At 44.0% G+C, this 23,717-nt stretch overlaps 1 protein-coding gene across 1 annotated transcript in view; it reads left to right on the forward strand.

Moving 5' to 3' along the window:
* The first annotated feature begins 1,599 nt into the window (after positions 1-1,599).
* GEMIN5 (gem nuclear organelle associated protein 5) overlaps positions 1,600-23,717 on the forward strand; it is a 37,452-nt gene continuing 15,334 nt past the window's right edge. Inside the window, exons 1-18 of the mRNA XM_037152245.2 lie at positions 1,600-1,831; positions 2,732-2,892; positions 3,607-3,788; positions 6,518-6,669; positions 6,877-6,996; positions 9,224-9,353; positions 10,451-10,616; positions 11,918-12,130; positions 13,105-13,190; positions 14,324-14,406; positions 15,387-15,520; positions 17,055-17,128; positions 17,788-17,969; positions 18,694-18,833; positions 19,771-19,942; positions 20,539-20,775; positions 22,408-22,521; positions 22,914-23,036. Coding sequence (XP_037008140.2) covers positions 1,666-1,831; positions 2,732-2,892; positions 3,607-3,788; positions 6,518-6,669; positions 6,877-6,996; positions 9,224-9,353; positions 10,451-10,616; positions 11,918-12,130; positions 13,105-13,190; positions 14,324-14,406; positions 15,387-15,520; positions 17,055-17,128; positions 17,788-17,969; positions 18,694-18,833; positions 19,771-19,942; positions 20,539-20,775; positions 22,408-22,521; positions 22,914-23,036 — 2,635 coding nt within the window. The 5' untranslated portion in view covers positions 1,600-1,665. The remainder of the gene's footprint in view (positions 1,832-2,731; positions 2,893-3,606; positions 3,789-6,517; positions 6,670-6,876; positions 6,997-9,223; positions 9,354-10,450; positions 10,617-11,917; positions 12,131-13,104; positions 13,191-14,323; positions 14,407-15,386; positions 15,521-17,054; positions 17,129-17,787; positions 17,970-18,693; positions 18,834-19,770; positions 19,943-20,538; positions 20,776-22,407; positions 22,522-22,913; positions 23,037-23,717) is intronic.

Raw genomic sequence — 23,717 nt, forward strand, 5'->3', positions numbered from 1 at the left:
CCGCCCTGGACGAGACGCACGCGTGATTCCCCGCTCCACCTCCCCCGCAGAAAACGCTGCAGTCCCAGTACCCGCGATGTTGTCATGGAGACCACGATTAGGCGCCCGGCGCTTCAGTTGCGATCAGCCCAGCCTAGTTTGGGAATGAATGACTTAACAAAGGCTGAAAACTATGACTTTCCGGAAATTCATCCGGATCCAGAAAAATTGCTAAGCCTTACCTCACAAATGGTCTTGAAAGGATTAGGACAAGAGGGACCGTGAACAGGCCACCGAACCTGGGTGGGCCTCAGTTTTCTAGCCAGTAAAATACAATCATTATCCCTAGAGCAGGTTTGTTTTAATATCACTAGAGACCATGTGGAAAGCTCTTTTATAAAACAAACAGTTCAACTATAAAGTAGGAGGTCCTAACCCTATTAATCTCCAAGTTGACCTACAAGAGGTAAAAAGTTAATAACCATCTGGCACTTGCTACCATGTATGTCCAGCCGGTGTTTCACTAAATCTCAGTATTCCTCACAGCAATCCTACAAGGCATGGATTATCATCTCCCTCCTTCAAAGGAAGATTTAAAGTAGGTTAAAACCAGTAGTCAGTCTGGGGCTGCATGCCTCCAAATTTACTGCCAACTAACTACACGTTTGGCGTCTCTGTGTTAGGATGGGTGTCTCAGGTTTCATCTGCTACAGCGCAGGAGTGCCGGATACCCACGCAAACACGCACTGCAGGTGTAGGAGAGTGTAAGTGCGGAAATCTGAGCGTTTTCGCGTAGATTGAAAGGGAACTTCCATTCTTTCTCCCCCACAGCACTTAGCACTTACTGTTTCACAGAGGTGGCGCTCAATCGAACAAGTCGCTATGTTCTTCTCCTGGAATTACCAAGAACTCACAGCCAGAATTTCCACCCAACTGCACAAACTCTTCCCTTCTGGAGTTCTGATTTGAACTTTTATCTTTCTGTTAATTGGCTTCTTGTAGATATCTTAAAGGCAGAGACTTTCAACCTTTTCCATCTTGTGGCACACCAACTAGTAAAATGCTGACAAAAAATAAGGTATAATTTTAATTCATTCACGTTGGACGAGTATTATCGCGTTAACTGTTGTCATTTATTTTATTTGACAATCTTATGGAAATGAGTTCTGTGCCCCTGATGAAATAGTCGGGTTTTGCACATTTTAAAAATTCTCGCTGCACATCAGAGTGCCCCAGCACACCGGTTGAAAATCGCTGTTTTAAAGAATCTCCAAAGCTAGCGAAGTGTCCAGGAACACAACGTTCAAAAAAATACTTGTTGGGACAGCATTAAACGGGGCCAAAGAATAAATCCGCAGTGCGGGAATATGACTCCACCAGTCATTTTGTACCTTGACTGTAGGAAGCAAGAACGCCTGAACCCGGGGCTGCGCTCAGGCAGCAACAGGTCCTGCTGCCCCAGGCGAGGTTGGGAGTAGAATGTTCCCAAGACTGTCGGGCTCATCAAAGCCCTGGGGCGGCGGGAGCAGCGTGCTCTGTGCGGCCTGGGCCTCCGCGCGCGCCGTAGCAGAGGGCCCGTGGAGGCGGGGCTCCGAGGTTAGGTCCCGCCCCCTTCCCGGCTACGGCGTGGGGCTGCAAACGGTCTGCCTCGGTGACTCCTTTCCTTTTCTCTAGTGGCCGGAGATCATGAGCCTGGAGCCGCGCACGCTACCGCCCTCTCCTAACTGGTACTGCACCCGATGTAGTGATGCCGTGCCCGGGGGCCTCTTCGGGTTCGCGGCGCGTACCTCCGTCTTCCTTGTCCGCGTGGGCCCAGGCGCGGGCGCGATCCCCGGGACGCCCCCATTTCGAGGTAACTCCCTCTTCTTGCCCCCACTTTTTCTGCACTTCTTACGTTCCCTGGAGGTACCAAGAGTACGTCTTCAGACGTGCTGAGGGCTCGAGGAGATAAAATGACTTATCTGAAAGCACATGGCAAAGCTAGTACCAGCATTGGAGATTTCTGATTGTGAGTTCCTGGATATTTTTGTTGTACCCTAAGTAAGATCCCTCTACAGATGGAGAAACTGAGGCCCAGGCAGAAGGAAGAGTCTGCTCACAACCCCTAAGCTGAGTCGCGTTCCGATCTCCCAATATTGAGCTACACAACGTTGTGGATGAGCTGTCCCGCCTCCTGGCGCTCTCACGTGGGGACTCCTCGCTTGTTAGAAAGTATCCCTGTGCAGACCCAAGTATTTTTAACATCTGCGGCCTCCCTCCCCCACCCAGTGCGCACAGACCCCTTATGATCCTTTCTTGCGTCTGGGAGCTGCCTACAGCACCAGGCCCTAAACAAGATCCTACGAATGTATGACACTTATTTCTGTAAAATGAATGAATCGAGCCAAGTGCTTTTAGGCTCCAAATGAGGTTTTGATTATACTTGGGATGCGGCATGGCAGATACCAAGCGCTCTCTGGCCAGATCTAAAGAAGAATCACAGTCTTCATTTGGGCTGCTCCTCACCCGTGTGAACTAGGCATATCACGGACTTTCAACAGCATTTTTTACTCTTGAGATGACTGAGGCTCAATGAGATAAAATGACTTAGCTGGGGTCTCATGGCAGAGCATTTGGGGTTGCTGACTGTGAGTTCCTGGACATTTTTGTTATACCACGGAATAAGAGAAATCCCATTCACCATCTAACATTAGTATGATTTGGCCAGAAATCTTAGGTAGCACTTTAACCTGGAGTCTGGTTCTGCTTGCAGTCATAGGGGAGCTGGTGGGACACACCGAAAGAGTCTCTGGCTTCACGTTTTCTCATCACCCTGGTCAGTACAACCTTTGTGCCACCAGCTCCGACGATGGGACTGTGAAAATCTGGGATGTAGAGACAAAAACAGTTGTGACGGAACATGCACTTCATCAGGTACCATGGCTTACTGGTTTCCCAGACTGTTGTTATAGATCTGTGCTGCAGTTTCTTTTGTTGTTATAGATCTGTGCCAAGTACAGTTTTGCTAGTTGAACTGTGCAAGGTAACTTTTATAATTGTGTCCATTAATTAGTTAATAAGCTCCATATTTTAGGAAACATTTTTGGAAGGCAACACTTATAAACCAATGTTCAGCAAACTACATTGTTGCCTCTTTTTTTGCAAGTTGTTTTAATGTAATATAGCCAGTCATTCATTTAAGTATTGGCCACAACTTAAGTATTGGTTGCTGGTGTGCTACATCCACAGAGCTGAATAGTTGCAACTGAGACAATGTGGCCCACAAAATCTAAAATATTTACTCTCTGGTTCTTTACATGACATAGATTCCTGATATAAACTATAAATCAGTAAATGAAACTTGCTTCTAAACCAGATTACCTGATAAACCTGCCTTTTGAGAGAATGTAGGAAAGGAAAAGACTTATTGACTCTAAGAACTTTTCCATTAAGCTATTAAAGGAAAAGAATATTGTAAATGGTTCTTTGATGCTCAATAGCCTAAATTCTCCTACCATTTTCTATACAAGTGGTGCTAACAGTATTTAGTAGGCATCTATAATGTGCCTAGTACTATACTGGTTAAAAACTAAGTAAAATTCAGCATTGACAAATGAGAAGCAAATGCATTTCTGTTTTGTTTTAAAGCACACAATATCAGCATTGCATTGGTCTCCTCGAGTAAAGGATTTAATAGTATCTGGAGATGAAAAAGGAGTAGTTTTCTGTTACTGGCTGAACAGAAGTGACAGCCAGCACCTCTTTATAGAACCCAGGACGATTTTCTGTCTTACTTGCTCACCTCATCATGAAGATTTAGTAGCCATTGGGTAAGTACCGGACTATCTGTGTTGATCATTTATTTTTGCTTAGGATCATGTTTTGCATTTGCTTTACCTTTTCCTGTCCCTTTATTCTTCAAAGGAAACCATTCGCAGGTGGTAAGCACTCCCCCTGAGCCCTTGGGATCATTTATTTATTCCTGTGCCCTCCAGGCCCTACTGTCTCTCTCACTGTTTTTAATTCCTTGGTTTCCATGGTATTATAGTTTCCTCATTCTTCACATCTCATTTCTCCAGTCAACCTCCCAATGTAGGAACCACCCTCTTTCACCATTTTCTCCCTCTTTGCTGGCCTCTGGATATAACTTTTACTCCAGGAGAGTCAAATGACCCAGCTCTGTCTCTGGTTTTCGGCTCTAGATTGGGAACGTGATCTGGTGTTGGGTTCTGTTTCCTTATTGATCACCAAGGTTGTTTCACAGGAGCTGCTCAAGTGGGCCTCCCCCTTGCCCACGCCACTCTATTTACTTCTGTCCCAAAGACGTCCCTTCCCTCCGGTTGAAGGATTGGATAAAAGAAGTCCGACTGGAGAGGATTTAGGAGGTGGGGTGGGGGAGATAAGGTAATGAGTATGTATGGACACAACTTTCTCACAAAGTTTGTTACAAAAAAAAATGTGCATAGACATGAAGCCAGGCAGTATCTGGGGGTCAAGAGAGTATTAAATGGGAGATAATAGGGTGTGTTTTTATGCTGAAGGAAATGAGGCAGGAGAGGGAGAGCTTCTTGTGGGAGTAACCCATGTAAGTGCAGGAGTGATGTGGAGAAGTCAAGAGGGGACTGAATCCAGATCACAAGTAGAAAGAACCCCTGAGACTATGGAAATGGGTGTGGATAGGTTTGTAGATCTGGTTGGGAGGAGGGTGCTTCATTATGATGGCTTCAGATTTTCTCTGAGGCATAAGTCAGAGAGGAGATGGAGTCAAGTTCAGGGTGGTGAAGGGCATGGATGCAGGAATAAGGTATGAAGACCGTCACCTTAGAGCATAGGAAAATGAACTTACTGAGGACAATTGTATGTCCAATGACCCCTGTTGAAGGCCAAGCTAAGGACGATCGTCATGACTTTATCCAAACTGGTTGAGAAAGGAGATTGTTGAATTCAACCAGGTTTGAGATTTTGTGGTACAAGGGAGAGGGGACAAGGAGATAAAGTTATATTTAAAGGAGCGATTATAATGATGGGTCATGAAATCTGTGCTGCACTAGGGGAAGGGTCGGAAGACAGGGGTGGGTGAGTAATGGTGAAGACGCAAGGGGCCTGGCGACTGGCCGTCTCTGTGCAGTGGGAGGGCTGCTGCAGTGGGGGGACTAGAGAGGGAGCGGGAAGGGTGCTGAGTAGGGGTCAGAGAACATGAAATCAAATTGACCTTGAAAGATGAGCTGCCATTCACAAGAAGAGAAGAGTCTCTCAGGTACGTTCAGACACAAGGTTAAATGAGAATGATTTGTATTCCAAGGATCTTCGAAATGGTGATTATTCCCTAAAAGCTCAATGGCCTGGGTCTTATACTGTGTAACGTGGTGATTTTCAAAGTCCATGTCTTCAAAGATGGATATATTCTATTATTTTAGTTTTTAGTAAAACTATAATGGAAAAAAATATTTACAAAAGGAGAAAACTAAATAAATAAAGCTGTCAATGGCATTTTCCCCTGCAGAATTGTGTAGCGTGTAGGAAATACAAAATACGGGAGAGCAGTTTTGCATTTTTCAGTAAAGTGAAGAGGTGTGTGCCTTACATCCTGACAGCTCCATTACTAGGCATCTGAAATTGTCTTGTGTGTGTAAGAACAATAATAGCAGCACTTTTTTGTTTGTGATAGCTAAAAATGTAAGCCCTTCAGAAGGGAAATGAACAAAGAGACGAGGTGTATTCACACAGTGGAGTCTGCACGGTAGTGTGAAGGGCTGGCCAGGAACTGGGGCCGGTTGCATTGTCAGCGTGGCCGACGTGCAAACAGCCGACGTGCAAACAGAATGAGTGAAAAAAGCAAGCCGCAGAGAAACAGACCATGTGATACCATTTATACAAAGTTTAAAAGCACACAAAATAATTCTGTATCTTATTTAGGAATATAAACAAAAAGGCTAGGAATGGTGAAACACAAAATTCACAATTATCAGTTTTCCTCTGGGGAAGAGAGGCACAGAGTTTGGTCAGGGTGAGATACACAGAGCACATCGACTGTATTAGTAATTATCTTAGGCTGGGTGGTAGATACTTTATGTCTAAAATACTTTATCACTCTAAAAAAGCTATTAGAATGTCTCAGTTTCTTCTGAATGCAATAAATGATAGCCTTGGAGCATCCAGGTCTACAATTTCGAGTTCTGCCGCTTTTGTTAACTTTATCATTAGAACGGCAGGATCCATTGGTAAAAAGGTGGTGTTTTCTGAGCATATTAGGAGAGTTCATCTCTAATTGGAGGAATTGCCGGGCGCCTATAAGAACTCAGAACTCAGGCGTGCTCCAGCTTGAGCTTTGTGCCGGGCAGCATGCACACTATTACGATGACAAGAGTGGGTCGTGGAAGAGGGTTTAAAAAAATCAGGGCGCGTGAAATGAACACTTTGGGAAAAGGACAAAGTTAATTAATGCTTTCTTCTTCCCTTCCCCCCAACCCCTAATGCGCTTAACTTTTAAAAATGCACATAACTCCTAAGACAAAATTTTTCCCGGAAAACAAAATATTTTTTAACTCTTGTTTTTCAGCTACAAGGATGGCATAGTGGTTATAATTGACATCAGCAAGAAAGGAGAAGTTATTCATAGGCTTCGGGGCCATGACGACGAGATCCACTCCATAGCTTGGTGTCCCCTGCCTGGTGAAGACTGTTTATCCATAAATCAAGAGGAAAATTCAGGTAGGGGTCGTTTAAGGGAGGGATCTATGGAGCTAAAGAACACAGTGGGTAGAACTGTATCATGTGAATTATATTTAAAACGTTAGGTTTTACAGATGAGGTCTATGAAAGGAGAGCTAAGTTTCGGGAACCCTTGCAAACTGTTTTCCTCTGAGATAAGTGCCCGTTCCATGTAAATTAAAAACAAAATTTCTATTTCTATCCTAGAAGAACCTGAAGTTCCTAATGGGAAAATTAGGGCACAAACTCCAGTGGCAAAAGGCTGCTACTTAGCCACTGGAAGCAAAGATCAGACCATTCGAATCTGGAGCTGCTCTAGAGGCCGAGGTAAGATTGATGTTCGATATTTCTTTTGCCTCATAACCTATATTGATCTGGTAGAAGCAGAAGGTTTTTTATTCTGCCTTGTTGTACTAAGAGTGTACCACCCATCAAAAGCAATTCATTAACTTTACTATCCACAGAGTTGTTTCCCAGCCTGGCCTGGACTAGAACTGTCTGTACTTAATATCTGGCTTTGGTGTTGGAGATGAAGTTTTCTGGTACATTCATAGAAGGATCTCTAGTTGGCAAAAAGCATAAAATGTTTGCCATGAGATTGGAAATACTGGAATTTGGCAAGGCCCAGATCAGAGGAATAGCAAAGACCACTAGAGCTAGAGTTTTTAATGCACCAATCAGAATAAATAATATATGCCCAATAGAGAAGTGCATGTTTAAACGCACTGTTTAAAAGTTCAGTTATCCAAATTACAAGACCCTCGGGGCATTCAGCCTTCCCAGTCATTTCTTTGAACAGCACTTTTGCCTTAAGATTGAGAGAAACTCCACGCAGAGTGGATGTTACCTGTATAGTACAAAATCTAGCCTTTCTCTTTATAGCAGTCTTCTTTCTCCACTTTATTTAAAACTATAGAAGTCTTGTCATCTTTGTCCAAATGAGTTAGTACATGTAAAGCAAGTAGCACATTTAGGGCTTAGTCAGTAGTAACTAGTAGCATAATTGTCTGTATTTTGGGGACACAGAATATTTTAAGGTTTGTGGATAGCTTTTAGACATACTTTGGCTGATTCTCCCAAGTGGGGACAACATCAGGATAAGAATCTGCCTAGACGGCCCTGGCTGGTGTAGCTCAGTGGATTGAGCACAGGTCTGTGAACCAAAGGATGGAGGTTGGATTCCTAGGCAGGGAGTCGGACTTCCCGCTCTTGTAATACCTGGGTCTCAGGCCAATTCCCAGCAGGGGACGCACGAGGGCAACCACACACTGACATCTCTCCCCCTCTCTTTCCCTTCCCCTCTAAAGATAAATAAATAAAATCTTAAAAAAAAAAAAAAGAATCTGTCTAGAAGGGTAACTTCTAAACTTACGGACAACAGTCTTCAAATTTACTAAATCAGAATCTCTAGGAGTCGGGCTCTGGCGCATGTATTTTTAGAAGTCCCACCAGGGTTCTGATACACCAGAGGAACTAAGAGGCTGGTTAAGTAGCAGGACAGGGGGGACTTCCCTGCCCCTGCAGGTTAGCAACCACATGCCCTCTGTGCCTTTTGTCGCATTTCTTGTCAACTAGAAGAAGGAATCCCACCTTCTGTCCCTCCGACTTTAGAGAATCAGATTGTGTTACCACCTGGGTAACCTGTTTTCCCAACCAGTATTCCTGATGTGTCTGAGTTGCCCAGACAGCCTGTAAAAGCTTGCTTGGCTTAGAGTAGCTAGGCTTGTATTAACCACTGTGCATAATAGTGTTACCATGAGAAAACGAGGCCTGAATTCTAAGTAACCAAACTAACAAACTTTGAAACCACAAACCCTACAGTAATCCCCTCTTATCTGACAGTAATATGTTCCAAGAGCCCCAGTGGATGCCTGAAACTGCATATGGCGCCGAACCCTATATATATGTATATATATATATATATATATATATATATATATATATATATATATATATTATGCCTTTTCCTATGTGTACCTACCTGTGATAAAGCTTAACTTATAAATTAGGCACGGTGAGAGATTAATAACAATAATGTTAATAATAAAATAGAGCCGTCATAACGATATACTGTAATAAGTTGTGTGAGTCACTTGGGGGGCATTATTAGGTAAAGCGTTACTTGAACACAAGCCCTGGGAGACCACAATAGTATAGCTGATGACCTAGATGGCTACTAAGTGACGAACAGGTGGGGAGCATGTACAACGTGGACACATTGGACAGAGGATGACTCGTGTCCGGAGCAGGACAGAGGAGCAGGATAGCACAAGGTTTCACCATGCTACTCAGAACAGTGTGCAATTCACAACTTGTGAATTGTTATCTGGGTTTTCCATTTAGTATTTGCAGACTATGACCAACCACAGGTAACTGAAACCACAGACAATGGGGTTACTCTATTGTGTCTGTATTTTGCTGTGTACGATGCGCGCCCACGTTTCTGTGCACATTATACACAGGGTTATTATGCCCACGGTATGTGGTCATTATACACAGCAAAATATAGTTGCCTCATTATCTTGAGTGCCCATGGACCTTCTTTAAACTGCAGGTGTGATGACTTTGAAACTGCCCTTCCTAAAGCGAAGAGGAGGTGTAGACCCCACTGTGAAAGAGCGCCTTTGGCTGACACTCCACTGGCCCAAGGATCAGCCGACACAGCTGGTATCTAGCTGTTTTGGGTAAGTCTTTTTCTGGTTCATGTTCTTTGACATATTTTTTCTTCTATAGGCTCAGGAATTCCTAGACTTCTTTTTCTAGACACAGAAGAAGATGGGGAAAGCAATGGCCGAGGCTTATGGCATGACAGGCCTTTTGTCATGGGAAAATCATGAGACCAGTATCTGTGTTGTCCAATAGCAGAGTTGTATGACGATCAAGTAAGCACAGGTGGTAAGAGTGGGACCTCTTAAGTCAGGTGGAACTGAATTTCCGAATCAGTCTGTGACTGACTGACCGGCTGTGTTGTTGAGTAAGACCCTTCAGTTACTTCACGTATAAAAAGGGGAGGTTACAGTATTTCCTATCTCTTAGGATGTTTATAGCCATTCATTAAATAAATTTGAGCACCAGCTTCTAGTTGCTTGAGATAATAAGTGAATTTAGCCCTGGCCGGTGTGGCTCAGTAGACTGAGTGCTGGCCTGCATACCAGAGGGTCGCCAGTTCAATTCCTGATTAGGGCACATGCCTGGGTTGCAGGCCGGATCCCCAGTGGAGGGTGCATGGGAGGCAATGACACATTGATGTTTCTTTCCATCTCTCCCTCCCTTCCCCTCTCTCTGAAAATAAATAAAATCTTTTTAAAAAAGTTAATTTAACAAAAAGGCCCCTGCCTGTAAATGAAATCATACAGGTAAAGCATATAAAACCAAACAATGGCCGTGACCCTTCACCACCCCCCAGTGACTCGGAAAGGAGATACTATGTCTTAAAGCTTCCGGGACTGGGTGGCATTTGCTCATTAAAGCTGTTGGGGAGATTTGTTCAAAGGGTAGTCTAGCACAGTCACTGGTCCCGGGAGAAGGAAGGACCTGGCAAAGTGCCCACTGCCTCTGGTCCCCCGAGCTGCCAGGCCCCCCCCCCCCGCAAGGGGTGGCTCTTTGTTTCTCTGCGTGCTTCCGGCGGTATTCTGTGCGTAGTTCAAAATACACGGTTTTTGTGCCCTTAAAGGAACATCGAACAGAGTTATTTTGTAACTGAGGGCCCATACTCCGTGCCCAGAATGTCTTCTTTCAGACTGTCTGTGAAAGAGCGCTGATGCATGTTGTTTCTTCGCAGAGGCGAACTGCTGTTGTGGGACCTCACTCAGTCTTGGAGACGGAAACACACGCTTTTTGGTGCTTCGTCAGAAGGGCAGAATCATTCGAGAATTGTGTTTAATTTGTGTCCTTTGCAGACTGAGGATGACGAACAGCTGCTGCTCTCCACATCAATGGACAGAGATGTAAGAACAGCTTACTGCACATTCAGCGCCCTTATGACTTAGATGGGATTAGAGGGTTTTTTCCAACCAATCGTCAGTTCTCATGCCGCACCTTGCCCCCAGTCCCAATTTCACAGCTACTGTTACTGATGGGCACTAAACACATTAATGGCAGAGAGGCAGGGGGAAAGCCAGGAGCCACCGAAGTGCCTGTTTGCTAAAGCAGACGCGATAAAGAAGAGTGGTTGGGCCTGCGGGAGGATGTGTGAGGTCATCGAGCTTCAAACCATTTGCTCTTGGTGGAATATCTTTAAGGCTGAACTGGCTGTAAGAGCCTATGGCCTTACTCTTGCAGTTAAGTTAGGCTCATCTGATAGACTTTTTCTCCCAAGTCCCTCTGTTAAACAAGTGACAATTAAAAACTTAGCACTGCCCTGGCCTATGTGGCTCAGTGTATTGAACGTGGGCCTGGGAACCAAACAACCATGGTTCGATTCCCAGTCAGGGCACATACCTGGGTTGCGGGCCAGTTCCCAGCAGGGGGCACACAAGAGGCAACCACGCAATGTTTCTCTCCCTCTCTCCTTCCCTTCCCTTCCCTTCCCTTCCCTTCCCTTCCCTTCCCTTCCCTTCCCCTCTATAGATAGATAGATACATAGATAGATAGATAGATTGATAGATAAAAACTTAGCACTGGTCTTGGCTGGTGTAGCTCAGTGGATTGAGCTCAGGCCTGCAAACCAAAAGGTTGCTGTTGGATTCCCAGTCAGGGCACATGCCTGGGTTGCAGGCCAGTTCCCAGCAGGGGGTGTACGAGAGACAACCATACATTGATACTTCTCTCCCTCTCTCCTTCCCTACCTCTGAAGATAAATAAATAAAATCTTTTAAAAACAAAAAACTTAGCACTGCTCTTCCACTTGGTATGAAAGGATATTTTGCTTTTTGAGATAACTCTGATTTTTCCGCTGTCCAGAGGCCATCTTTATTGCTTAGAGTTTGCCGAAAGAGGAAGTTGGCAGTGCCCTAATACAGGAGAGTGGAAGGGCCACTGAACTTGTGAATGGCAGGCCCGGGTTCCGGTTTATTAATTGTATGGCCCTGAGTTCACTTGGCATCTCTGGGAATGAATGCATGCCGAGAGATCTTTGAGCTCTACAGTCTACTAGCTGGTTTTTTCCCCAAGAGATGCTTTTCCAGTTCCTATTAGAATAGTTACATTACATTATAGTCTCTGAACCCATCTTGTTTGCAGTGTTGATTTTTTTCCCCCATTTCTCTGATCCTGTGTATATTTAGGCCCTAATCCTCCATCCTTTCAGGTAAAATGTTGGGACATGGCTACCCTGGAGTGCTGCTGGACCCTGCCCTCCCTCGGCGGCTTTGCCTACAGCCTGGCTTTCTCTCCCGTGGACACAGGCTGTTTGGCCATAGGCGTTGGGGATGGGATGATCCGCGTGTGGAACACACTCTCCATAAAGAACAACTATGATGTGAAAAGTTTTTGGCAGGGTGTCAAGTCCAAGGTTACGGCGGTAAGGATACTTTCTTTAAGCTTGCTGTGAACTTTTTTTCAAGTAACTAATTCTTTTAGAAAATACCTTTTCACTTAAATGAATTCTACTGAGAATCACAGATTGTTTAGTAGTATTTCCAATAAAGTTTGAAACTAGGAAAAGAGAAGGACCCTCTCTAACCAAACCCATTATCTCCAAATTTAGGATTTAAAATTAAAGCTTTGTTCAAGTCACCATGTTTTCTCATAGGAAGAAATTGGAAATAACCTGGATGTGCCTCATGGAAGATGCATTAAGTTAAAATATAACCACATGTCGGAGTGGTATCAAACTTTTCAAAATGATAATGCAGGTCTTTTTTTGATTGTTAGAAGCTCTTAATGACCCATGAAGAATGCAAATTACAAAAGAGAAAGCACATTACAAAACCATATGTATCATTTTTTTGTTTTTCTCCAAAGTGAGACATCTGTTGTAGCCAGTTAGTCTAAAAGCAATCTTTTTGGTTAAAAAAAGAAAACCAAATAGTACTGGAGGTTAGAAAGCAAAAACTTCTCCTGCTCTACTCTCCAGTCCATGCCCCACTCCCGTAATCCAGAGAACTGCTGTGGGCCATTTGTGACGTGTCCTTCCGAATGCTCTTAAGTACTAGTAGAATCATGTTTTCTGAATTGTCCTAGCATCTTTTCTCCCCACTCAGTAGTGTATCATGTCCGTCATTCACACGTTGGAACCTATTTTTTTCCATTGTATGTATCTTAAGTTTATTCACAAAAAATACTCTGGGAAAATATAATACTGGCAATAGGAGTTTTGGATGGTGAGATTACAGGTAACCTTTTCTTGCATTTAATACATCTGTGTTTCTTTCCTCAATAATGAGAATTTATAAAATTAGAGACCCTAAGAGCAAGGAAGTTTTCTTCCTTGAACGCCTGCAGGATAACCTGAGAGCCCCCTTAATGGTCCGCCCCTCACCCTGCCCTTTGCAGCTGTGCTGGCACCCGGCCAAGGAAGGCTGCCTGGCCTTCGGCACCGACGACGGGAAAGTGGGGCTGTACGACACCTACTCCAACAAGTAAGAGAACGGGTGGCTCTGGGGTCAGGCCGGGGACCGCGGTGTCAGTGACGAGGTCTGAGTTCAGAGACCCGGACATCATCGGAATTAGCCTGGGAAGCATCTTGAAGATTTTGGCTCAGAGTCTAAGGCTTAAAACTTGGAATTTAATTTAAAAAAATATTTTTCAGGTGATGGTGGTTCAGCCCATCTGACCTGTAGGAATAAAAGCTATTTGCTTTTCTTTTCCCTCAGCTTTTGTTTACAGAAGTTTTCGGGCATCCAGGAACACTGAAAGTCTAGCCCAAGGAACACCACTGTTCCTTCGAGGGAGATTCACCAGTTCACGTTTTGCTGTACTTGGCTTTATCTATGTAACTTAATAAAATTAACAGTAACTCCATAATATGATTTCATATCCAGCCATAAACAAATCAAACAGTTTTGTTGGGACCCTGCCACACTCGCCTGTTTTATATCTTATCTGGGGCTGCGTTCCGAGCTCCACAGCAGAGTGGACTAAGCGCAACACCAGCCACATATTGCAGAGGCTGGAAGTGTTGGGCGTCTGGGCTTCGAGGAGATAATCTAAAAATCTTGTCTTAGTTTAAGAATGCGATGTTAATGACAGGGTAAACTAAAAATAAGAGTCTTTTACTTGAATATGTGGTGAGTACATTTGCACGGTGCTGCTTAGCAGTAACAGCTCTGGACTGAGCAGTTTGTATTTTCTGTGTAGTCCTGTTTTTCTCTCATTGTGACAGCCTTTACACTGCTATATAGTAACCGCAGTGATCGTAGAATATTTGACATTTAAATAAAGTGGGCAACTCAGAGGGCGAGATAGGGGAAATGATTACAAATTGGCCAGATGAGTGGGTCGGGAAGAGGGAGGAAGATACCTTTTTTTTTTTCTGGGTAAAATGTGTTTGAGACTTACTCGTTTTGTTAGCAAATGTCATTACAGGGCATGTGATTTAAGTATTTGCTTCTTTACAATCAGCTGTTTGGAGAAGGGTACCATTAAACTGTTTTTCTCCAATATCAGCAAGTAAGTTTGTAATGGGGACCTTTTATGCAGGGGGGAAAAAGGCGTTTTTCCCACTATGCCTTTTTGTTTTAAATCTTTTTATTTGTAACCCCCATCTCCCCAGGCCACCACAGATTTCTAGCACTTACCATAAGAAGACTGTGTACAGTTTAGCCTGGGGGCCACCGATACCCTCCATGTCACTTGGTGAGTGTCTTATAAACTCTGGAGTATTCTCTTTGTTTCGTTTAACCCTAAGGTCTTCAATAGTCATAAATATTTCAGTGCGGTGACTGCTCGTGCTGTCTGCCATGTCCCCAGGGAACCGCGAGGGCAGCTGTGCTGGGCGATAAGTCGGGAACCATTCACCCATAAGTCTCCTTGAGCGCTAAAGCAAACCGAGAACTTCTCACATGACCCTGTTGCCTCTCGTATTCTGACGCCTTCCCTCTTGCAGCCCCTCAGCCTGATCGTTCTTACTCCTAAAGTGACAGTTCTTTCAAAGTATCTTTAAAATGTGTGTGTTCAGCAAAAATCTTTGGTAAACTTTCTTGGCCTACTATAAACTTCCACAGTAATTGTGTCGCCAAGGGAAGAGCGTGTGAATCCTCAGAACTCAAGCAGCACCGCGGCTGTAGTTCATTCATTCACTCAAGAGAGGTGGCCGGATCCCCGACTTGTGCCAGGCAGAGTTCTAACAGTGGTGAAAATAAACTTTGCCCGAACAGAAAACCATCGGAACTGCCGTTTGCTTCCTAAAAATCAACAGGAGGGTTATTATAACACTAAAGAAATCACTGCTTTGAGGGCAGCTCCTTCTAGTTAGTCATAGAAAGTCCTGCGGCTTCATATATTTAATTGCCCCACAGCAGAGAACTTACTTCCTAAAGGAAAGGTGAATTCTTAAAACCTCTGAAAACTTTTCTGATTCCAGCTTTGGCACTCCTACCTACTATCATGAATGAAGCAGAAGAATATTTAAAACAAACACGCTGCTTTATAAATATTAATGTAGAATTATTAGTATACTGATTGTACTCCTACTCCCAGCAACTAGTTTCAGATGTAAAGAACTGTGGCTTTATCACAACGTATTAATAGAATTCTATTAAAACAGTCGATAGTATGATATGGCTGTCCTGCAGCTGGCAGAGTGCAAAACAGACTGGCTTTCTTATCTCTCACAGGAGAAGGAGACAGGCCTTCCCTCACTTTATACAGCTGCGGAGGGGAAGGCCTTGTCTTACAGCATAACCCTTGGAAGCTGAACGGAGAGGCCTTCGACATCAACAAACTCATCAGAGACACCAATTCCATCAAAGTAAGTTCTTGCGGTCTGAACTCTCCTCTCCATCTCTGTATCTTGGTTTCCCATCTTACATAATAAATGTCATTATCAGAGCTATCCATTATGCTTAGTCAGATTTCTTAGACGTTCTTTCAAAACTCAGTGAGTTTATAAGTTATAACACATGTCTTAGAATTCTTTACCCTTGAGTAAAGGAAGGAACTTAATTTAAAAAATGTTTCAGTCGCAGTGGTGATTTAATAGAAACTTTCAGATCTTGGATATAAAAGCATCTTTTGCACTTCCTCCAGAGTCACACCTTGGCAAAAATAACCTTATAACGTGGTGTCCCGGTATGGCTGCAGGGTATGTTGCTCAAGAAAGAATTGTCATTTGTTTTTCATTTTTTAGTGAAGTAATTACATATTTACGCAAAAGCTACAAAAATAATACAGACAATTCCCTGTTGTCCTTGACCCGCATTCCTGCATTTAATCCCATTTGCTGTACGAGCCTATCAATATATCTGTACGCCAGAACTGTCTTTTGAAGTGAAATCATAAATGCAGCTATTTCCTTAGCCTTTCAAAAAGAGCATTTTACTGTTGCTCATTATTTTTGGTTTGCTGGCATAAAAATAACATTTAGTCATAAACTGAGTTTTTATTGACTACATTCCTCCATTGTCTTTCATTTTTAAGATTTTATTTATTTATTTTTAGAGAGGGGGGAAGACAGAAAAGGAAACATCGATCGGTTAAGAGGGGGAGAGAAGTCTCCATCGGTTGCCTCTCGAGGTCCCCAACTGGAGACCTGGCCTATAATACAGGCATGTTCCCTGACCGGGAATTGAACCAGTGACCTTATGGTTCGCAGGCTGGTGCTCAATCCACTGAACCACACCAGCCGGGGTCCTCCTTTGTCTTAAATATTACCTGAACACTAACATTCAGCAATGAATTTTAAGAGACCAAATTCCTGTTCCTGATGAGCTTCGAGCTTTGTGGCAGTTGAATGTGTGATCGGAAGCTCATACAAGGAGTTTGGGCTAGCAACAGAAGTTTAGAATCCCTTTACATGAATGGTAGTTGAAGCAGCCGTGGGCATGTTCAAGGTGATCTAAAGAGACAAGGGGAGGGCCCAGGCAGCCTCAGCGAACACCAACACAGAGAGTTTGGGGAAAGTGGAAAGAAACAAACGAGACAGGAAGAAAAAAGGACATTGCGTGTGGTTTCTGCTAAGGAGACCACGAACCCAGTGTTGGCAGAGCCAGCGGGCACATTTCATTCTTCATTGTGGGTTAAAAACTGTTTTGACGTAGGTCATTTCATGAAGTTAGACACGGTAGACTTTTAGCATTTACTGGCTTCATTTTGTTCCAATTAGGAAATTATAATTAGAACATTGTTCTTTGATTAATTTTGTAGATTATTTATAAGAATGGCTGTTGTATAATTTGAACATTTTTAAACTCTGGGGATTTATTTCCAATGCTGCCATCATTGATTTGTAAGATACATGGAGAGAACAATGTTTCTAGTCAAGATCGGTTTATTTTGCTTTCTAGTACAAATTGCCTGTACACACAGAGATCAGTTGGAAAGCAGATGGCAAAATCCTGGCTCTTGGCAATGAAGATGGGTATGTGTTTGTTTCTTTTTTAAAAAGACTTTGTAATTGTACATATATTTGGTCATAGGCCGGCTAATGCCATGTGTAATTTTAGTTGGGGAAGCCCAGTTGTAGTTGATACTCTGATTTATCCTTGATATCTGTGAATGATCCAGGAGCTCTCTGCATCTTTGAGAATTATAAAATCAGTTGGATGTTTTCATTCCAAAGAGAGCGTTTGCCTGCTCTGTGTGTGGCTGTTTTATGCTTCAACGGCGTCTACAGTGAACTGCCTACGTCTCCCTTCATTTTTCGACAGCGAGCCCAGGCACAGGTCCTCTGGAGGCCTCCCCATGCCGTCCCCACGTCGTTCATAGTGACATGGTCCTAATTCAGCCATTGGTCCGTTCATTCTTCTGTTAGCTTCTCCCTCGTACTGTTTATTACAAGAGCCTGATAAACACAACTTCCCAGAGATTTGGGGGATTTTTTAAGGCTGAAAATTTCTGTTTGAGAGACAACCTTTTGTGCCTGGTTCTTTGTAAGACACTGACCTTTGCAATAATAGGGTTATCCTGTGCCTTTTCACCTTTCACCTTTCCTTGGTGGCGGGATGAAGGAGATACCCATTTGCCGTGGCTGTAAATTGATTATCCGTCTTTCTTGTCTTGGTGTCTTTCCCGTTGTAGGTCAATCGAAATATTCCAGGTCCCCAACCTGAAGCTGATCTGCACCATCCAGCAGCACCACAAGCTTGTGAACGCCATTCGCTGGCATCACGAGCACGGCAGCCGGCCGGAGCTGAGCTGTCTGGTGGCCTCCGGGTCCAACAACGCTGTCATTTACGTGCACGACCTGAAGGCGGTCTTAGGTGACTTCGGTTCTTCTCTGCCCGGTGTGCTGTTGTGTGTGTAGCTGCTTTCCATTCCGATCTCTGAAGCTTGTGACTTTCGTTTGGCCACTAAAATAATGTTATTCTTACTCTTATTTTTTTCTGTTTTCAAAAGTAATATATCCATTTTATTTAAAATAAGCAAAATTTCAACTGTGACTGAAATGGTAACTGAGAAAGGAAAGTTCCACCTTGGCTGGTGTGGCTCAATACATTGAGTGCTGGCCTGTGAACCGAAAGGTCGCCAGTTCAATTCCAAGTCAGGGCACATGCCTGGGTTGCAGACCAGGTCCCCAGTAGAGGGGTGTGCGAGAGACACACCCACAGGTACATCAACAGATTGATGTATCTCTTGCACATCGATGTTTCTTTCCCCCTCTTCCTCCCTCCCTTCCCCCTCTCTAAAAATAAATACAATTAAATAAATATATGAATGAGAATTCCAAGAATGGTTTAAAAACAAAAAAGTAAAGTTCTTCCCATAATCTCATCCCTCAGTAATGAGTATTATCAGTTTGTTGCATGTTTTCTCTAGATTTTTTAAAGATTGGTTATTGCCTAGTGACCCTCCAAAAACACTGTTCCAGTTTGGACCCTCTTCCCTTAGTGCTCGGGTATTTACACACGACCCAGATCCCGTCCACACGTTTGACCGCAGTCTGCGTGGCAGGTTTTGTTATCCTCGTTCCCCCTTGTCTTTCAGAGAGTAATCCTGAATCTCCAGTGACCATTACAGAGCCCTTCCGGACCCTCTCAGGGCACACAGCCAAGATCACCAGCCTGGCATGGAGTCCGCATCACGACGGAAGGCTGGTGTCTGCCTCCTACGACGGAACTGCTCAGGTACGGCCGCGGCGCTGGGCTGTGGGCCCTCGAAAGGCGCTCTAACTGGAGCCCTTCCCTTCTCTCCCCGGCCGCGCCGCGCTCCTCCCCTCGCTGTTGCCTCCTGTGGAAAGGGCTGTTCAGGGGGCAGGAGGCATTTTACTTTCGTTCCCCATACCCGGGCCTTTGGCAGGCAAAGATTGGGTGTTTTTTTGTTTTTATTTACTTAGATGTAAAGTATAAATAGAAACTAGCTAAATTCTAATGTATTTCTTTAAGATTTCATTCTGACTTGCTGTCAGTCTGATGGACTTACAAATTGATGTGCAAAGTACTTGTTGCTGTTCCAACACAGAAATATGATTTCTTTAATAAGAAATATAATTTCTTATTAAACAATTTTTAATAAGAAGTTGCTAAGCCAGAAATCTCCAAGTCCTAAAAAACAAAGACGAGCTGCCATGCTGGAACTATGAGGTGAGAGTGTCGAGTATCAGACCAGAAGAGACCTTAGGACCTGGCGGCAAACCCCTGTGGTGGGCGTCTCTCCCAGTGCTGAGCTGCAGCTGAGCTGTCTGCACAAAGCTGAGAGCCAGGAAGCATGCCCTCTGTGAAGTGAGGACTGGTGTCATCCTGGTCAATTGCCCAGGCTTTACCAGGGGACACAAGAATCACCAGTGAGAAATTAGAGGCCTCTGCACACACCACACGTGCAGGGGCAGGCTGAGTCGGCCCCCCTTCGTGAATGACAAAGCACTACTTCAGGACTCAGAAACCCACAGGCTGCCCTTAGAAGCTCGCTCAAAGCCACCTCCACGGAAATAGCACTCTCTGGAATTGAGCTCCTTAGAGAAAATTACAAATCACAAGAGGAAATAAGTGTGCACAGATTTTTCTCACTTATCCCATAGGACAGCAGAATAACCGTAAATCATCTGTCTGTGGCTTTTGGTTTTAGGTGTGGGATACTCTGCAGGAAGAGCCTCTGTGCAATTTCCGAGGACATCGAGGGCGACTGCTGTGCGTGGCATGGTCCCCCTTGGATCCAGACTGCATCTACTCAGGGGCAGATGACTTCTGTGTGTACAAATGGCTCACTTCCATGCAAGAGCACTCCCGGCCTCCTCAAGGTCAGTCAGAACTTGGAGCCCGTGAACGCTTGCCCACCTCTCACTCTCCCTTCCTCACGTTGCCCAGGCTCAAGCAAGGAAGACATTCATGCGAGTCCTTAATCTATTCGTGAAAACATAGGGCAGGAATCAAAAGTTCCAAGTCAAGAAATCAAAGGAAGGAAATCAAAGGAAAACTGGGCTCGTTCCGAGCTGAAGGAAGCTAGGGAGATATGTGACTCCTGTCGCTCTGAGACTTTCTTGGTTAAAACTGATGAAACGTGAATGAAGTATGTGGAGTAGACGGTAGTAATGCATCGGTGTTAATTTCCTGATGTTAATGTGCTGTGATGATGGAGATCATTTGTAGGGCCCACACTAAAGTATTCAGGGGTAATTGGGATGGTATTTATGATTTAACAAAATCCCCAAAGGGTCTGGCTTTGTTCGGTTAACATTCTGATAACGTAACTAAAAATCATGAAGGAAGGGAAAGGGTAAGACTGCCATCCGAGGAGAATAATGAGGGACTGGAGGTTGTCTCCTGGAGTGGGGTATTAACAAAGAATATGTATGTTACTCTCTTCTTTGTTTTTCTTTCATTGCGATTCCAATAGGCAAGAAGAGTATTGAATTAGAGAAAAAAAGGCTCTCTCAGCCTAAACCCAAGCCCAAAAAGAAGAAAAGGCCCACCTCGAGAGTGCCCGTGAAGCAGGACCTGTCTGATGGGAATGACGAAGAAGGCCTGAGGGAGAGTGCGGGGCCTGCTGAGAACGGCAGCGTGTCCGACCAGGAGGGCGAGGAGGAAGCCCCGGAGCCAGAGTCACCCTGTGGTGTCCCCGCCGCCGCAGTGGGTACGTGCCACGTCACTAACTCTCTAGGACTGAACAGTCATGACCAGTAAACAAAGGCCCTTGTTTAGTGTGAAACTTACGCCTCTGACCTACCTGGCTTCCCAGTTCCTTAAGTGGCATTTCTAGTGCCCTTGGAAACTACATTAGGTTTTTTTCAAAGGGCTCCTTTAAGCCTCTAAATACCTTTAAGGCATTAAAAGGGATTTAGTGGATGATTGGGGCAGAAATAGTGTAGTTCAGTAGGGAAACTTCTGATCACTTTGGGCTGGGTAAGCCCGTGGGACAGAGCAGAGCTGGGACTATATGCAGAAACGTACGCAGGAAAACTCGAACAATTTGACATCATCACCCACGTTTGTTGGAAGAAACCACTGTTCCTGACAAACGTCTGACCTGGGAGCTGCTGCCACCTTGGGAGTTGGTAGGGCTTTGCCTTCCTACTTAGGTTTATGCCTGTTTGTTTATTTGTTTGTTTGTTTGTTTGTTTTCCTGGAAAGATGTGCTAATTATGATTAAGTTCTTTCAGTCTGTTAAGCTATAGTTGTTAAGCTATAGTGATAGTCTCCAGATTTCTCACAAAACTGTTTTTCACTGGCTGGTAGCTCAGTTGGTCCCGGTCAGCCAAGGCTGTGGGTCTGATCCCCAGTTAAGGCTCATACAGGAGTGAGGGGAACGATGAACCGATGTCTGTCTGTCTCTCTCCCCCTCCCTCTCTTCCCCTCCCCCTGCTCCTTCCCCCTTCTTCCCCCCTCCCCTTTCCTCTCTCTCCAAAAATTATAAATAAAAAAATAAAACATTTTAAAACTCTTTTTCAGTATTCCATCACTGACTTCTAATAAAGCAGTCTACTAATTTGAAGGGAAAAAATGTCAATCAATAAAATTCTAGTAACTTAATTCTTTTATGTATTTACCTTAAAGCTCTAGTGCCTATACCTTTAAAATGAATGACTAAATAGCGAATAATGTAAATAGAAGCAGTGACTCATGTTTAATTCTAAAACCATATGCCGACGAGACAACATTAAAGTGGCCAGAAAGCATGGCACGGTCTGTGGGACCCGTGGTTTGGGTAGCTTGATGGATTATTTTTTAGGTTCATCAAAACACCTTTTTATCACAAAATGGCTGCACAGAACACACCCTTTACTCTGTAGATCACAGCTTGTTTTGCTTTGTTTTGAAGTTCATGGTTTGGTATGTTTAGGATTGTGACTCTGTATCACATACCCTCAACCTTTTTTCTGTTAGCAAAGTTCTTCCTTGTTTGTGTAATTAAAATGTAGTCAGTACTTTGTCATCTAAATATGTTAAAAGTCCTTTGTCACCTGAGCAACATTTGGGAACTCCTGGGCGTCTGGTACAAAGCTGTGGAGGCTGGACACTTACAACTTCTCAGGTCAGTCAGTCAGTTATAAGCAATAAATTTTTACAGAACCCTGGAAGGATTATAGAAGTTTGTGAGGTGGGAAAGACAGGGTACCCATGCCTCCTTTCCAAAGCACTTTATCTCATATTTTGGGTAACAGATAAAATTGCACCATTAAGCCTAGTATAGATCTTAATTTTTTAAAAGAATTAGATTCTACACTGTTCTTATCCAAACTTTCTCTTTTTTTCCTCTATGATGTAGTTTCTAGAGAACCAGTTATCTGCCCTCCAGTTTCCTTAGGCTTAGAAAAGCCAAGAGTCATCGTTAATAATAAAGTCACTTTACCGAAAAAAGAGCCGCCTAAAGACAAGCCAGGTTTGTATCTAATCATGGAAGTACTTTACTAAAGCCTCCTCAAATGTACCTGCAACTCAAACTCAGAAGTGGGGGGGGGGGTGTTAAATATTTCTGTTTTGATTATATCTCCATTGTGGGTCATGTTTATTAAACATTTGTTAGTACTTGATAAAGTGGTGTCTGCAGTTGTTGGTGCTGCTTCGTGAGTGTTCGCAGGGTCATGTGTGTGTGTGTTTGTGTGTGTGGTGAACACCGCCTCGAGCTGACTGAATTTAGAGGCGTCTTTACAATACCAGAGACTTCCCATCTACGCGTAGCAGCGCCCCTCCAGCACGTTACAGTCACACACTGGGCGTCCGGGGCATGTTTCCGATCAGCTGTCCTTAGTCTGTACTTGTGTTACTTTGCAGAAGCCTTGCTCAAGAAGCGCAAAGCCCGTCTCATACTTCCACTGAGTGCGAGCCTGGACCACAGGTCCAAGGAGGAGCTTCATCAGGACTGTCTGGTGTTGGCAACTGCAAAATACTCCAAAGGTACAAAAAGACACTTCCTGGGCCCATCCGTAGTCTTCTGGGAACCGGCACACAAGAGGTGCTTGTTCATTTGTTGAACGAACGTGCAAACAAATATCCAAACTCGTTTGTCTTCCTCCATTCTTTCCCAGCCTTCCCTTCCCCACATCCCACCGCTGGACTCCCCTTCCTAACCCGCTGCAGCCCTCAGAGCCTTCGGTATCTAATGCTGCTACGGTTGTAGGTCAAGTTCTAGCAGCCACGTGTGCCCTGGGACTGGCATGAGGGCTCACTGTCTCAGCGCCACTCAACAGTGTCTTCGTGTAGAAACAAAATTACTTGCTTACCAGAAATATACCATAAATGGCAGTTTCTTTAAAGAAAATTAATAAAGTTTTAATTTACAGAGGTTTTTTTTGTTTTAAAGCTCTCATCTAATGCTTATTATTTTATATTGGAGCAATTATATTTTTTTAATTTGTAATTGATGTTGAAAAGGGATATACATGATGGAATGAAATTCGAACAGCATGAAAAGAGAGTAAAACCCTCCGAACACCCCCTCTTCCATTTCTCCCCCGAGGCCACACCACCATCAGTCTCCTGTCTTCCTCCAGAGATGCTCCACGCTCTTACGGACAGAGCCCTCTTCTTGGAACTTTGTGATGAGTTCTTATAACTTACACAGTTAACCGCATAGTT

The sequence above is a fragment of the Artibeus jamaicensis genome, unplaced genomic scaffold, assembly GCF_021234435.1.
Source record: "Artibeus jamaicensis isolate MK-2021 breed Jamaican fruit bat unplaced genomic scaffold, CSHL_Jam_final contig_432, whole genome shotgun sequence".
NCBI lineage: Eukaryota > Metazoa > Chordata > Mammalia > Chiroptera > Phyllostomidae > Artibeus > Artibeus jamaicensis.